This window comes from Enhydra lutris, unplaced genomic scaffold (genome assembly GCF_002288905.1).
Source record: "Enhydra lutris kenyoni isolate GAN:26980312 unplaced genomic scaffold, ASM228890v2 scaffoldscaffold15, whole genome shotgun sequence".
Taxonomy (NCBI): domain Eukaryota; kingdom Metazoa; phylum Chordata; class Mammalia; order Carnivora; family Mustelidae; genus Enhydra; species Enhydra lutris.
This window is the reverse complement of record NW_019154099.1, coordinates 51,131,390-51,148,233: the sequence shown is the minus strand read 5'-3', so window position 1 is coordinate 51,148,233 and position 16,844 is coordinate 51,131,390. Positions and strand designations below refer to the sequence as shown.

At 42.2% G+C, this 16,844-nt stretch overlaps 1 protein-coding gene across 1 annotated transcript in view; it reads left to right on the top strand.

Moving 5' to 3' along the window:
* Window positions 1–16,336, top strand: part of LOC111146938 (solute carrier family 15 member 1) — a 33,075-nt gene extending 16,739 nt beyond the window's left edge. Inside the window, exons 14-22 of the mRNA XM_022502688.1 lie at window positions 31–112; window positions 1,860–1,979; window positions 2,969–3,112; window positions 4,147–4,196; window positions 12,630–12,737; window positions 12,859–12,970; window positions 13,625–13,768; window positions 14,865–14,972; window positions 15,883–16,336. Of these exons, the coding sequence (XP_022358396.1) occupies window positions 31–112; window positions 1,860–1,979; window positions 2,969–3,112; window positions 4,147–4,196; window positions 12,630–12,737; window positions 12,859–12,970; window positions 13,625–13,768; window positions 14,865–14,972; window positions 15,883–16,074 (1,060 nt within the window). The 3' untranslated portion in view covers window positions 16,075–16,336. The remainder of the gene's footprint in view (window positions 1–30; window positions 113–1,859; window positions 1,980–2,968; window positions 3,113–4,146; window positions 4,197–12,629; window positions 12,738–12,858; window positions 12,971–13,624; window positions 13,769–14,864; window positions 14,973–15,882) is intronic.
* Window positions 16,337–16,844: the final 508 nt, after the last annotated feature.

The window sequence follows — 16,844 nt, the reverse complement described above, 5'->3', positions numbered from 1 at the left end:
CGGAGAGTCATTCTTCCCTGTGTCTCCCAGCTCCTTGAAGAAGATGACAGTTGGAATGTTCCTGGCTTCCATGGCCTTTGTAGTGGCGGCAATCGTGCAGGTGGACATTGACGTAAGTTGCCCTCTGATTCCCCAGGGGCCTTTCCTGCAGGTCGGGTGGGGCATTCAGAAGGCGTCTTTCTCCGGGACCGCAGGGAGGCCAGGGGCTAAGGCAGGGAGGTCCTGGAGCTAGGGACCATGTGGAGACGCCACAGGGGCAAAACGGTCCCTCCAGGCAGCGTGCACCGTGGGTGTTCCGCACTGTGACAGGGCAGCCGGGAGGAGGGTCGGACGGCTGTGCTTTGGCAGGGGCAGGGGGATGGCAGTAACACGGGGAGTTTCTGTGGACACGGTTTTTGTAATGGGAGTTGGAGTTTGTAGAACTTCTTTCACAATCTGAACGCCTAGGAAGTCTGGGGAGAGGGTCATCCCTGTCAAACGGGCAGCCTTTTTAAATGTTCCAGCTGTCTTCGGGAAGATGCCTTTTGTAATCTCGTGTTTCTAGTGATATTAGTTCGTTCACACGCCGCGGTCTTCAGTCTGCCGGATCCGCGGTGGCACCAAACCAGACTCCTGGCGTCCTCAGTGTGAGAGCAGGCTAGAAGCGGGTGTTGTGTAGTGTGTGAGACAGGAGGTAAACGCTCTCCTCCTGCTTCTCCCCTTCTCCTTTCTCTGTCTCCTACCCTCAGTCTCTGTGTGTGTCTCTCTCTGTTTCTGTCTCTCTCCTTCCTTCCTTCTCTCTAATTTTTCTTTTTAAATTTTTAGGTGTGATAACATATAGGGAACAAAAATTTACCATCTTACCCATGTCTCAGTGTACATTCAGTAGTGTTAAATGTGTTCACGTTATTGTGTGACTCATCTCCAGAAAACTTTTCATCTTGCCAAACAAAAACTCTGTGCCCGTTGAAAAACAACGCCCCACTTCCCCTCCCCGCCCCCCACCAGCCCGGCACTCACCATTCTACCTTCTGTCTGCATGGAGTTTGTCTGCTGCTGGTACTTTCTGTAAGTGGATTTGTAGAGTGCCTGTCCCTTGTGATTGGCTGATTTCACGGAGCCTGATTTCCTCGAGGTTCATCCATGTCACAGCGGGTGTCAAAATTTCCTCCTTTTTTTTTTACAGTGGAATCATAGTCTACTGTTGGATGGACAGCGTTTTGTTGGTCCGTCTGTTGATGGGCATTTGAGTTGTTTTCACGTGTTAGCTACCGTGTGTAGGGCTCCTGCTCATGTGGGTGTACTCGTTTGCTCCTGAACTTGGCTAGCTTTGTGCAAAATGCATTGTGAAACTAGGATAGACTTTAGAATAGAATAGGTTGCTTTAGGGACCCTGGGATTGGAGAGAGAGAGTGCTGTGGGGAAAAGGCAGGAGCCCTGAACAAATGTATGGAGGCGGGAGGCATAGATCACTTGTGAAAGGAGGTTTAGGGCACGGTCAGGCCGTGGCCGTGGCTTCCAGAGTTAGAGGGGACGACACTGGCCTCCCAGGAGAGCAGATCTCCCATGCTATAGCAAGATACACACTCATTTGGGTTGTGTTTGCTCTGACCCTCAGATAGGAGGCTTCATTTCCTGGCATCCTTCAGCCTGGAGATGTTAGGACCAAGGGCAGCCTCTCTGTGATCACTTCCCTGTTCTGTATAAACATCTTCCTCTGGGTGCTGTGAGACGAGTGATGGGAAACCTCGAGGGGGTGTTTGATCTCTTGGCCGGGACAGCTTTCCACGGCTGGTGGGTGGGGGTGCTGGTGACGGGGCCAGGCTGATCTTCAGTCAGCATGGAAGACATCACTGCCAGCTTTCTCTTATTTTGCTCAGAGAACTCTCCCAGTCTTCCCCAAGTCAAATGAAGTCCAAGTTAAAGTGTTGAATTTAGGGGACAGTAACGTGACGGCATCTTTTCCTGGAATGGAAGTAACACTTCCCCAGATGAGTCAAGTAAGTAGAAAGAAATGCAACTTTCTCTTTTCTCTTCTGACCTGAGTTATAATAGGCTTGGGAGACACTGATCTTCTTGATCTTTATGTAATTCCTACAAGTATGGAAGTGAACTGCCTTAGTATCTCGGTCTCTTTGGGCTTCGCACTAGACCAGTGTGCCTCAGACTTTAATGGGCATGTGAATCGCCTGGGGAATTTGTAAAATTTTGCATTTTTAACATGCTCTCAGGGGAGGGGTGCCGTGGTTGGTGCGTGGAACCACACTTTAAATAGCAAGGCTCTGTCTGTGGTTCTCTACCATTTGGCCGCCTCAGGGACATCTGGCAATTTCTGGAGACAGTTTTCAGTGTCACAATGGAGATCCTGCTGCTATTGGCATTTCAGAAGGAGGAAACCAGGGAGGCTGACGCACAGTTCCACAACCTAGACTTATCTGGTCCCAAATGTCAGCCCAGCCCAGGCCGGAAAGCCCTCATCTGGATGGTCACTGGTCTGAATTAGAGGTTTTTAACCTGAACTCCATGTTAGAATCACCTGAAGAGCTCTGAAAATTCCAATAGCCCAGAGGTTTGGATTTACCTGGTCTCCTTCCTGTTCAGCCACAGTGAAGAGCTGCTCCCTTGGAGTTTATGAAACTGACGATCTTATAGAAAAAAGAAAAGTTGACTTCTGGTGCCTGGAGCAGCTCCAGACTGATTTCCTCCCGGGTTATTCCTTTATCCCTGATGCTGTTTTCTGCCCCATGGTAGAGATGATTTCCAGAACATGTATTTTCAGAAAAAGAAACAAAAAGTAAAGTGCTGTGCAAAAAGCCTAATTCTTGCGTAACACGAGACAACGTCATGATGGAGTCCGTGGTGGGGGAGGGGCGGTACTGAGACAATCCGACACCAGCTCCCACAAGACATTTTTTGATGCTTGTGAATGTGAACCGAGGCAGAGCGAGACTCTATGGTATTAACTGTGACTTCTTCTCTCCCAATGCAGACAAATGATTTCATGACTTTTGCTGGAGACAAACTGACAAGTATAAACATTTCTTCTGGTTCATCAGTCTATGCGGTGACTTATAACTTTGAGCAGGGCCATCGGCACACCCTTCTAGTGTGGGCCCCCAATAATTCCCAAGTGGTAAGTCATTGGACACCTACAGCTGATTCTTTACTGTGTGTGATGTCGGCGACAGAGCCTTTCAGTTGTGTGCATTGCTTTAGCCCAGGTAGTATTGTGAGAGTTAGTCCTCAAGTTCTTCCTTCTTTGAAGATACAAGTCATTTGACTTCGAAGAAAACATTGGTGGATGGGAAGGGTTAATATTCATTTGAAAATTAATTTAAAAATTTAAAAAGAACTTTTGTGGGGGAGGTGCCTGGGTGGCTCAGTCAATTAAAGTGTCCGACTCTTGATTCCAGCTCAGGTCGTGATCTCAGGGTTGTGAGATCGAGCCCTGCATCGGACTCCGTGCTGGGTGTGGAGCCTGCTTAAGATTCTTCCTATGCCTGGCCCCCACACCCTCCCTCCAAAAAAAAGAATCTGAGGGCACGGTGGAGGGTGTGTGTGAGAACATGCAAGTCACACAGAGTACATAGGTGCATTCTTAGCAACTTCTTGAGATAAAATTTTACATACATCTTAAATTGTATTGGTTAAAAAATCACACTGGGTAATTGGAAAATTAAAACAGTCTCTGAAAAGAATATAGTGAAAATATCAGGCAAAAGCAATAAAAATACATATGAGATATTTCATGACAAAATATCAGCATCTAGATGGGCCATGGAGCATATTAGGAAACCGTGGAAGTAGAGTTGAACTGAGTGGAGGAGTGGGAGGTGTTCTGTGAGGTGACCTTCTGTGACCTTCTAGAAAACTGCCGTATGGAATTAAGACTTCTTGGTCGTGTATTTTATTAGGGAGCTCTTGAGTGATTTGTTCTCAATTCTTGGATAGTCATGTTCTGTGGAAGCACTAGAAAGCAAACATCAAAAATTGTAGAGACTCATTTCACCTCCAGGAGAATGGGGACTGAAGGACGGAGCTCTGCAAATGTTATCATACGCCCTTAGCTCCTAGGATAAATGTCAACATCGCTCTCCTTCTCAAGTGCTGAAATGGTCATCTAAATGTATTCTAATGGATTAGATTTGAAAATGCTTTCTTTCTCAGGTAAAGGATGGCCTTAACCAGAAGCCAGAAAAAGGAGAAAATGGCATCAGGTATGTACTTTTCTTTAAAACTCAAGTCTTATCAGCTTCTTATGGAAGTAATGCCTTCCCATAGTAAAGTCCCACTGCGACAAGGCTGTAAAATGAGAGTATAGGAATTTACCCCAACAATGTAAGGCGGTTCAACATTCTTAAAAATATCAATCGATATCATCTATCATCTTAATAAATTAAAGAGACAAATCCGTATCATCATATCCATGGATGCAGGAAAAGCATTTGATAAAATTCAGTGTCCATTCATGATTTAAAAAGAGCCCTCAGCAAACTAGTAATTGAAGGGAACTTCCTGACTCTGAAAAAGGATGTCTAAAAAACCCAAGCTACCATTATAATGAATGAAGAAAGTCTCAATGCTCTTCCCATAAGATTGTCCACACCCTCCACTCCTTTTCAACATCCTTCTGGGCACCAGTGCAATGAGACTGGAAAAAGAAGTAAAGCATCTTAACTGGAAGGAAAGAAATAAAAACTATTCCTACTTACAGATGACATAAGGACCTGCACAGGAGGTCCCAAAGACTCTACCAAAAAAGTTCATAGACTCAATAAGTGAGTTTAGATATGAGTGTAGAAATGTTACAAAATATAAGATCAACAACAAAAATCATATTTCTATGTGCCAGCCATGAATGATTGGAAACTAAAAAATTAAAGCTATACAATAGCTCCCAAAAAAGACAAACTACTAGGTACAAAGCTAATAAAAACATATATGAGATTTGAGAACTAAAACTACAAAAGGCTTATGGAAGAAATTAATGACGAGTGAAATCAATGGAGAGATCTGCTGGCTTCATTGATTAGAAGGCTTAATAGAGTGACAATGTCAGTTGTCCCCAGATGGACCCATAGGGTTAGTGCAATTATTATCAAAATCATAGCGTTATTTTTCTATGATTTTTTCCAGTTTTACTGAGGTATAAATGACAAAATCAATTATATTTGAAGTGGACAATATGATTCAATGTATGTATCCACTGTGAAATATTTACCAGAGTCAAACTAACACAATCACCTTATAGTGAACTTGTGTGTGTGTATGTGTGTGTGTGTGTGTGATAAGAATGCTTAAGACCTAAAAAAAAAAAAAAAAGAATGCTTAAGATCTAACTGCTTAGCACATTTGAAGTATACAATGTAGTATGACGTACAGTCACCACATTGTACATTCGAACTTACTCATCATGGAACTAAATTTGTACCTTTCACACAACGTTTCCCTGCTTCCCACCCCGCGGGTCCTGGCAATCACCAGTCTACTCTTTTTTTCTATGAATCCAACTGTTTTTTAGAATCCGTATGTACGCGATACCATGCAGTATTTGTCTTTGTCCGGCTCGTTTTCACTTACTGTTTCTAGGTTCATCTATGTTGTCACAATGGCAAGGTTGCCTTCTTTTTAGTGGCTGAGTAATGTGTCCTTTTAATATATACATATAGATATGTAGATGTAGGTGAATTCGATTTCATTCAAACTGAAAACATTTATTCTGCAAATCTCACTGTTAAGAGAATGAAAAAGGTAAGCTACATGCTGGTATAAAATATTTACAAATCACATATCTGACTAAGTATCTGCATCCAGAATATATAAAATACTCTCGAAACATAATATTAAGGAAATAATCCAGTTTAAAAAGAGCAAAAGATTTAGACATTTCACCAAAGATATACAGATGGCAAAGAAGCACATGAAAACAGGCTTGACATCATTGGCCATTAAAAAATATAAATTAAAACCACAGTGAGTTGCATGACATACCTATTAGATGGATTTAATCATTTTTTTTTAAACTGACAATACCAAATGCTGGGGAGGAGACAGGACAACCAGAACTCCCATGCTCTAGCACGGGAGTGCAAAATGGTACAGCCATTCTGAAAAACAGTGAGGCAGTTTCTTATAAAGTTAAGGCTATACTTACCACACAACCCAGCTATCCGGTTCTCAGGTATTTATCCTAGAGAAATGCAAACTTATGTCAACATAAGAACCTAAACATAAATGTTCATAGAAATTCTATTCGTAATTGCCAAAGATTGGAAGTCACCCAATGACCTTGAGTGGGTGATGGATCAACAGACAATTGACTATAGACTATACTACATCCATACAACAGAACAGTCCTTAGGAAAAAGGAACTAGTGATACAGGCAATATAAATTAATTTCAAACGTATTGTGCCATGAAAGAAGCCTGTCTCAAAACTTACATAGCTACTGTGTAATTCCATTTATGTGACATTCTGGAAATGCCCCCCCACCAACAAAAGATAAGAATGTGGGAACAGATCAGTGGTTGCCTTGGGTTAGGAGTGGAGGAGAGGTTTGGCTGTGGGTCTGCATGAGGGAGACGCAGGGGCCGATGGAACTGGTCCATATCTTGGCAGTGATGGTGCTTCTCTGAATCCAGACATGTGTTCAAATTCATAGAACTGTACACCAAAAAGCCAATTTACTGTAAATATGCTTTTTAACAAAGATTTTATTTATTTATGTGAGAGAGAGCATGAGGTGGGTAGGGTTAGAGGGAGAAGTAGACTCCCTGCTGAGCAGGAAGCCCGATGCAGGGCTCGATCCCGATCTTGGGACTCTGGGATCAGGACTTGAGCTGAAGGCAGACACTTCACCAACTGAACCACTCAGGCAAACCTGAAAATATACTTTTTAAGTAAGATTAGAAAATCTGAATAAATTGGGGGAGAAACGAGGATAGGGCTCCTATTGGCCTCAACTCTTACAGCCAATCTCTGTTTCCCTGTGACACTCATTAACAATTTCAGATTTCAGCTTTTACCAGTTACCGGTGAAACATGAACTAGTGGAGGGAAAGTGTATGATTAGGAGGATGAATATTAACTTACTAATGGAAATTGTGAAGAAATGGAATTAACTTTTCATCTCTCTTTACCTCTGGCTTGTTTCACATTGTTAACATTTGTAATGTTTATCTTTGTGTGTTCTCCATGTGCTAGGTCAATTCTACAAATGATTAATAAACAGGATTTACAAGTTGAATATCAAAATATTAGTCACAATGCACTAAAAGCCTGAAAGGGAAGGAAATGTAACTTTATATCCTTGAAAATATATCCTTAAATGGAAATGTTCTGAATGTCAAGGTTAATTGGAATAGCCTATTACATACCCTGAATTGTTCCATGGTTCTACATCTTTAAACCAAGGTTTTCTTGCACAGCTTTTGGGTTTTCCTGTGACTCACTTGGCCTCTTGTTGACAAAAGCATATGAGCCTTTACCTCCTGGGTGATCCAGAGAATGGACCCAGGGAATTCACCTTCCTCTTTGAGAACCAACTCTTCAGCATGCCCTTTGATGTAACGAGGGCATTTTGCTCTGTAGTCCTGTGATGCCACTGTCCTCACAGAATTTTTACCATTTGTCCAGGTTAGTGTCTTTCTTTCATGAATTCTGGGTCACCTTTCTTGTTTGGCTGCAAACTTGTGCTCAGATATCTGACCGAGAAAATCTGTGAGGCAATTTGCAAGTCCTTGCTTGCCCAAAAATGCTTTTCTGTTCTGCTTAGTCATAGGTTGGCCGCCATTTTCTTCCCAGAGTCCTGGAGGCTTGTCTCTATTGGCATCCAAAACCCAATTGTGCTCAAACACACACACACACACACACACACACACACACACACACCATCTGCCACTCTCTGTAGTTGATTTAATTTCCCCCTCACCAAGCTTTGGGGATCTTCTTTCTCCTTGATGTTCTCACATATCTCTGTAGTAAAACTACATGTGAATAGTAGCCAGCACTATGTTCTTTTGATTTTTGGTTCCTTCTCATTTTCTTTGTTCTCTTCTGTATGAGTTTGCTAAGGCTGCCATCACAAGGTACCACAGGCTGGAAGGCTTAAACAACAGAAAATTATTTCCTCATGATTCTGGAGGCTTGAAGTCCAACATCAAGGCATTGGCTAGATTAGTTTTGTCTGAGGCCTCTCCCCTTGCCTTAGAGAGAGTTGCCTTCTCTGTCTTTACATGGTCTTTCTTCTGTGTGTCTGTGTCCTGATCATTTCTTCTTCTAAGAACACAAGTGATCTTGGATCCCTCATGACTTCATATTACCTCTTGAAAGGCCCTGCCTCCAGGGGCTCCTGGGTGGCTCAGGAGTTAAGCATCTGCCTTTGGCTCAGGTCATGATCTTGGGATCCTGACATCAAGCCCCACGTCAGGCTCTGTGCTCAGTGCAAAGTCTGCTTTTCCCTCTCCCTCTGCCCCTCCCCTGACTCACACACGCATGCACACACATTCTCTCTCTCAAATAAATAAAATCTTTGGAAAAAGAATAAAGACCCTACCTCCAAATAGAGTCACATTCTGAGGTCCTAAGGGTTAGAATTTCAACATATGAATTGGGGGAGGGGTGGAGATACAATTCAGCCCATAACATCTTCTTTGTGTCTTCTGGATTGTTCTTCTGTCCTGCACACATGCATATACGTACAGCTGTCCTAGCAGACCTGGAAGGAAATCCTCTGATGCTGGTCATCTGGCCCTTTCCTAATCTTTGCATCTGAGTCTCTGAGCTGGAAGTGCCTCTGGGATGTCCTCCGTGGCTCAGAACCATCGTTTTGATTTCTTCAGAAATGTCTCCAAAACTTTGGAAACTTCGAACAGTCTAAATTGTGGTACCCTTTCTTGTTCTCGTGCTATGCTAAAGCTTCATTCTTCTTTAAAATTTTCTTTGTTGAGATCTTGGGAAAGGACACATCAAATCAGCAACATTTTACCCCACCAACCCACTCATGTAGTAAAAGATAAGCCAGAAACTTTTTTCTTTTAATTGGCATCATCATATCTTCCGTGGATCAAAAATTGATTATTTCAGCAACGTCCAAGAGACAATCCATAAAATAGGGAAGTTCTGAAAAACCAATGTCAGAAACTAACTGATAAATAGAACAACTTTGAGAAAGTCAGGAGGTTGGATTTTGGAATAATATATGAATTAAAGAAAGAGTAGAGAGAATTTTAAACAAAGTGGAATCATTTTAATTATGTGGTATCTAAGTTGCAAGACTTCTGTGGACTACCTTCAACAGGGTCCTTTAAGTAAAGCGACAGGGGCGTCTGGGTGGCTCAGTTGGTTAAGTATCAGACTCTTGATTTCAGCTCAGGTCATGATATCAGAGACATAAGATCAAGGCCTGCACTGTGCTCCACGTTGAGCATGGAACCTACTAAAGTTTCTCTCTCCCCACTCTCCGTTTGCCCCTCCCTCCAATTACACATGCTTGCTCACTCTCTCTCTCTCAAAAAAAAAAAAAATGACAATACTGGGGTCAAAATTAGTTGAGAATTTGATATTGATCTTTCTCATGAATTTTTTAACATTACATATTGCTATATATGATTATATTTACAAACAATGTTCTTGAGCATGTTTTTAAACTTAATATATTATGGTCCTGTGTGTGTTCTGCAATATTATATATTATAAAGTACAGTATAAAATATTTTAATACTCATTCATATTTCTATAAGTATCCCTTATCCACTCACACAAACCACTATATAATATTCCATTGCATGTACATACCACAATTTATTTACCCATTGTTCAAGGAAATTTAGGTTGCTTCCATTTTTCCAAAGAGTACTCCAATTCCCATTCATATATATATATATTTTTTTGTCCCCATGTACAAAGTTTCTCTAGAGAGGTGGCCTTTAAAGCTTTTATCATGGGGTGCCTGGGTGGCTCAATTGAACAATTGCTTTCGGCTCAGATCATGATCTCAGAGTCACGGGCTCAAGTCCCACATTAGGCTCCCAGCTCCATGAGGAGTCTGCTTCTCCCTTGGACCTTCTCCCCCTCATGCTCTCTCTCACTTTCTCTCTCTCAAATAAATAAACTAAAAAATCTTTATAAAGCTTTTACCATATCCAATAAAAATATTTAAGCATACACCTATAATGCATGAACATGGTATCTTGTTAAAAATTACATATAATTATTATACCAAATTAATTTGAGCATTATAAGTAATTTAAAAATATATTAAGACAATGAGAAAAAATTTTAAAATTTTACAAGTATTTTTATTCATTGGTGGTACAAAAATCATTAATGTAGATGACGTGATTATATATGCTTCATTAATTTCTAAAAAGCTCAATTTCAGATTTAGAAAAATCTAGGCATAGGCTTGGTTTTAAGTTCGGTTCATTTCAAGCCTTGGTTTCCATGACTGTCATACTGAAAAAGATCCTTCAAGGAGGGAGTATGGTCATAAGTAGATTAAAGAGAAATCTTCATTTAAAGGTAGTTGTGGGTTTATTAAAATCATTTTGGTACTGAGACAACCAGATACCCACATGCAGAAGACTGATGTCAGACCCTACCTGAGGCCACACACAAAAAGGTACGCAGTGGATCATAAACCCAATATAGCTAAAACAATAAAATTTATAAAGGAAAAATAACAATAAATCTTTGTGACCTGGGGTTAGACAGCAGTTTCTTGGATATGAAGCAAAAAAAAAAAAATAGTCACTTGGGCTTTGTCACATGGAGAGCTTTCGTGCTACAAGTGATACCATCATGACAATGAAAAGACAGCTCACAGAATGAGAGAAAATATTTGCAATCATATAATTGATAAGAGATTCTGAATACAGAAAGAACTCTTCCAGCTCAAAAGTAAAAAGACAAATAACCCAATATTTTAAATGGGCAAAGCAAAGAAACAAAGAGACGTTTCTCAGGCGCCTGGGTGGCTCAGTGTGTTAAGCATCTGCCTTCAGCTCAGGTCATGATCTCAGGGTCCTGGGATCGAGCCCCACATCAGGCTCCCTGCTCAGCAGGGAGTCTGCTTCTCCATTTCCTGCTCCCCCCTTCTTGTGCTCTCTCTCTGTGTCAAATAAATGAATGAAATCTGCAAAAAAAGAGAGAGAGAGAGAGAGATTTCTCCAAAGAAAACACAGAAAAAGTCAAAAAGTCTAGGAAAGAAGCACAACATCATTAATTATTGGGGAAATGAGAATCAAAACCACATTGAGGTACCACTTCACACTCACCAGGCTCTAACCAAAAACCAAAACAAAAGCAACCAAAAAAAACGGTAATAACTTGAATCCTAAGTTCAGGGATTTCAAGTGTGGTGGGGATGTGGGCAAATCAGAAGACTTTTACACTGCTGGTGGGAATATAGAATGATAAAATGATGCAGACAATTCGAAAAACTGTTCCTCAAAACGTTAAACAGAGAGGTACCCTATGAGCCAGCCATTTCACTTGGAGATGTCCACCCGACTATGCGGCTCCTGCTGGCCTGGGTCAGGAGTCCGTTCTCCGTGAGGCAACTGTCACACTACACCAGGTCAAACACCCAGGGACTTTAGGGCCTGAGCTTAATTCAGAGAAATGTTGTCCCAGTACCTAGAATTTGACCTAGATTTCATTTCATTACTTGTCGCCGCAAAGCCGATGAAATGTGGCCACATGTTTTAGGAATGTACAGGTTAAATTGTTGTCTGCAGTCCTTGGGTGTACAATCTTATGACTGCCCATCCTTTAAATTGGATAATCTGCTGAAAGCTTTCCCTCAGCTGTCCAGGAAAAATCCACTAGTCGCATTGGGGGCAGCACCCTTCTGGCCGGTGTGCTGTAAGAGCGTCAGGGTCTCCTATAGCCTGGAACACTAAAGGAAGGGATCCAGTCTTCTGTCCACACTGCCGCCATCTTTATGGTCCTTTGAAGGCAAGCCACTTAGGCATAGAGGACTTTGCAGCCCCTGGAAGCCTTGAGACCCGACACCAAGGCTGTGGGTGCTACACTCCCATCTGAGCTCTAACAGAGCGCCGGTCACCATCGCTCTAGGTCCTGCAGACACAGAACTCCCTCTCGGAGGTGAGCTCCCCAAAAGTGTCTCTGGTTGCCAGACCGACCCTTTTGTTCCTCTCCACTCCTTGGGGCCCTTCCCTGCTCAGGCTCCTAGAGGTAAAGGACAGAAAATGGCCTTCCATCCCCAACCCCCAGAAAGAAGCCCGGACGGAGACTGTTCGGGTACTAAGCAACTTCTACTTCGATCCTTTAGTTCTAAAGCTTCTGAGCAAGGGACACAAAGCGTTGCCTTCTTGAAGGGGGAATCAGTTCCTGTTTCCATCCAGGTTAATATCCCAACACACCATTGAACTAGCTCCTAGTTACCAGGCGCTCAGAACAGGTCCAGCAGAAGACTGTGGTCAGCTCTTGTGGGTGTGTTCTCATGAGTGTGTGAACGATGAGAAACCTGGGGTGGCTTCCTTCTGCCTTTATAAGTCTAGAACTCTTCCATAAACATCTTAAGTCCCTTCCAAAAGAGATCACAGTCCAAGTTCAGGGGCATATACTGTGACCTAAATAAAATACCCCTTGGTCCAGTCACAAGACGGATGGTTTTCTGTTTCAGATTTATAAACAGTTTTGATGAGAGCTTCAACATCACCATGGGCGACAAGGTTTATGTGAATGTCACCGGTCACAATGCCAGCGAGTATCAGTTTTTTCCTTCGGGCGTGTAAGTACCTCCCTGGACACTGTGCTCCCAAGTTCAAGGATTTCAAGTATTTTTCCTTAAACACTACATTGAAGCTGTTAATACCAGGAAAGTTAACCTATATCATTCTTTCTTTCCACAGAAAACACTTCACAATAAGCTCAACCCAACAGATTCCGCAACAGTGTGAAAGAAATTTCCAATCATCCAACCTTGAATTTGGTAGTGCGTTCACCTATGTCATTGGAAGGACGGTCAGTGAGTCATTCTGTTGAATCAGAAGTTCTACTCAAACATTTAGGACTTGGTCATGACTGAAATGGAGGAACATTAGCATCTGTGTTTTAAACGGGCTTCGAATTCATTCAGTTGGTCACTAGTTCTTTAACTTACTGTTGACTTCAGTGTGCTGTTATTTTTAGAATAAAAATAAACAGACGACTGAGGCTGACTAAAAGCCCACGTTGACCAGCATCTGATGCCTCTTCCTAGACTATTTACATGGACTTACAAACTTTGAGTTCAAAGAGATGGCAATGTTTTAAACAAACCCTGACTTCCACTCTACTCTCTGATTTAAGAGAAAAACGCTAGTGAACAGATTTTCAAAACCAAGGCCATTTCATCATGAGGACAAAAGGCACTGTTGCATATTTAAAAAGGGTATAAGGGCTCGTATTGCATAGAGCGCTGGGTGTGGTGCATAAACAGTGAATGTTGGAAAACTGAAAAAGATAAAATTAAGATGTTAGATAAATAAATATATAAATAAATTAAAAGTGTATTTATTTGACAAATCGTATGACATGGTTCTAGAAGTCCAAGCTCCATTTGCCTGTTTGAGCAGTTTTTATTCTAGAAGCAATTCTCCATTTTAATATCTTCTCTCTTCTGCCGTATTGGTTTAGGATGCCGGCTGCCCTGAACTGCACATCTTTGAAGATATTTCACCCAACACAGTTAACATTGCTCTGCAGATCCCACAGTATTTCCTCCTCACCTGCGGCGAGGTGGTTTTCTCTGTCACGGGACTGGAGTTCTCATATTCCCAGGTCTCTTGGTCATTGTTTCTACCACCCTTCCCCTACCCCCACCCCTGTTGGAACCTAACTTCAATAAGCAATATATTTATAGTTTAAAAGATTCTGGGGGGAGGAGGGAAGGTTCTAGAAAGCATTATGGTATCTTCCATCAAACAAGGTGTTTGAGATACCCCAAGTCATGTTTTTATCAAGTAATAATATGACTCTGTTTAACTTCTTGGGTGCGTGTATCATATGACTCTGCATTCCCACATCCTATACCGGAGATTTACAGCCCTGAAGGGGGAAAGCTGTATTAATGATCGTGACCAGGGCCACGATAGGCAGCAGAGTCTATGTTCTGAAACAACTAAATGATATCAACTGTTCATTATGGTGTTCATTTCTGCGTTGTGTCCTCATAATCGTTAGGGCTCAGGTGAGATTTCTTCATAGCTACCAGTAAACATGCTGGTTAAAGACTAGCTTTTAAAAGTTAAAAGATGTTGCTTTCAACTGTTCAAGATGAGACTCATGAGGTAAATTCTGCTGATTAGAAGCTAGTTTCTCAACAATTTCATCAAAATACAGTTAAGGTCATTGTGACCCTACAACGCCTAGCACCTTTAAGTCTTGCCGTAAAGATCATAAATATGAGTTGGACAGTCCCTTTCTGTGATGACCTCACAATCAAATAAAATGACATATTATAGGTGACAAGAGGGGTGTCATGACGTGACAGGGAAGCTCACAGCAGAGCAAGCTCCTGGCCCAGAGAGTAGCCTCCATTTAGGGGAAAGAGAACGGGATGGATGGCTCTGCTTGGAAACTCTTCTGTAGACATAGAATTGATTCATCTATAGATTTGCCCATTTAACTCAGGACAACAACGTTGTGAGGATGTGGAGAGTGGGAAACAAGGAATTCTTGTATGTTCGTACATGAGTGTTTGGGGTGTCTTGTTATCCAAGTGATAAGCCTTTTTATATGTGAGCCCACATATTAATGCAAAACCCACCTTCGATGCGCATTTTTAGGGCGGACTGCCCAACTGAATGCATCGGTAAGTTGTATTCTCCAGCTGTGCCGTTGCCATCTAGAGACTGACTGTGTGTTGTTTCCCCAGGCCCCCTCCAACATGAAGTCAGTGCTTCAAGCAGGATGGCTGTTGACGGTGGCTGTGGGCAACATAATTGTGCTTATCGTAGCGGGAGCAGGCCAGTTCAGCGAACAGGTACGGGGTGGGGTAAGAGACTGTGTGTGTCTGTGGTCATCATGACGACTCTCCCTCACCACCTCTGTATACACATGGTCATCTAAGCTAATGGTTGAATAAAACCAGCCAGAGAGGGTGATGACCAAATGCGTTTTTGGCCAAATGTGTGCCAATTCTTTGTATTTCTACTTGGTTGTGTACAGTTAGATAGTGACAGACAAAATACCAAGATTTGCCTTAACATACCTATAACCTAATGTGGTTTACTATCAAAGGAAAGATCTTTCCTAGCTTCTGTGAATGTTGCATAATGGCCCCAAGCCAGACATGTTTTCCAGAAAGTTTCATGTTACCTAAAGTTAGAGCCCTTCTGAGGGTAGTTGTAATTTTTCCAGCTAACATAAAATGAGAGCGTCTCTGAAACTGAAACCTTCTCCTTTAGCATTTCAGTATTTGTCTTGTAAGGGGGTCATCCCTTACCCTATCAGTTTGTTCACTTCCCCCTCCAAGTCCCATCAGAGCACGCACCCCTGCTGTGAGCTCGTAATGTGGGGGTCTTAACTTAGAACACTTCTCTGCATGTTATTTTCTGCTCAAGAGTACTGTATGCTGTTCTGTTGGTCCCCATCCTTCTAGAGGACAGCTCTGTTCCTTAACATGGGTTTTTCAGAAATTTTCTCTCATCCTCCCAGAGTCTTGGTTTCTGCCCTCCCATGCAGTTCCAAAAAAATGTTATCTTTGTACTTGGGCATTCAAGAAAAGCTGGCCATTCCGGATCTATGGTAGTCACCTACCAATTCTCCATCACAGTTCAATTGCAGAGCACCTCCTACCTAGACATAACAAGAAAATGTACTCCCAAAGCACACTGTAACATAACCTGTGTTGTTTTTGTTTCTTTCTTGCTCCAACTCTAATTCCTTCCAAGTGGGCTGAGTACGTTCTATTCGCGGCATTGCTCCTGGTGGTCTGCGTGATATTTGCCGTAATGGCCCGGTTCTATACTTACGTCAATCCAGCGGAGATTGAAGCCCAGGTTGATAATGAGGATGAGAAAAAGAATGTGGAGAAGATGAATATATATTCCACGATACATCCCGTCTCACAGACACAGATGTGAATGTCAGGAAGCAAGTGGAGGATGGACTGGGGTCCAGAACATGCCCTGACTTCTGTCCCCTGGTGGCAGGACACTCTGATGGGGAAGACTTTGGAATTGTGAACCAAGAAAGCTCTTTTCCAAGCAGCCAGCAATGAACCTAAACCTCAGGAAGAAGTCTTTTTCTTTTAAGAAAAGTCATATTTAAAGCATGTACGCACACACACACACACACATACACACTCATTTCTACAATGGCGAATCCATACCCTGCCTTTAACTCCTTTTCTACCACGTAAATGAAGTTGTTTTGGACTAACTAGTCATTTTCTGAAAGAGTGGCAAAGTTGTATATTGTTTGCATTCTAACTCTCTTTGGAAACACTGTTAAGTGAGGCAGGAGCCGGTGTGAAAAGTGAATTTACATGCTTTAGAATGGCATGTGATAAGCACCAGCTAGTATTAATGGATAACTTTACCTTTTGTTTTTTTGTTTTTTTTTTTTTTCCATGCCCTACCTCTTCTTAAATTTTGTGTGACTCAAAAGACCACTCAGGTAATGGCCAGTAATGATTTTTTGGAGTTTCAAAGATGAAATACATTCCTGTTCTTACGAATAGGAGTCTGTAAGTTTTGGGGGTAGGATAAAAAATCTGTGTCCCAATTCTAAAAGTTGTGTGCACTCAATAAAATGGCATCAGAAGTTGGAAAACAGGGGCGCCTGGGTGGGTCAGTGGGTTAAAGCCTCTGCCTTCGGCTCAGGTCATGATCCCAGGGTCCTGGGATCGAGT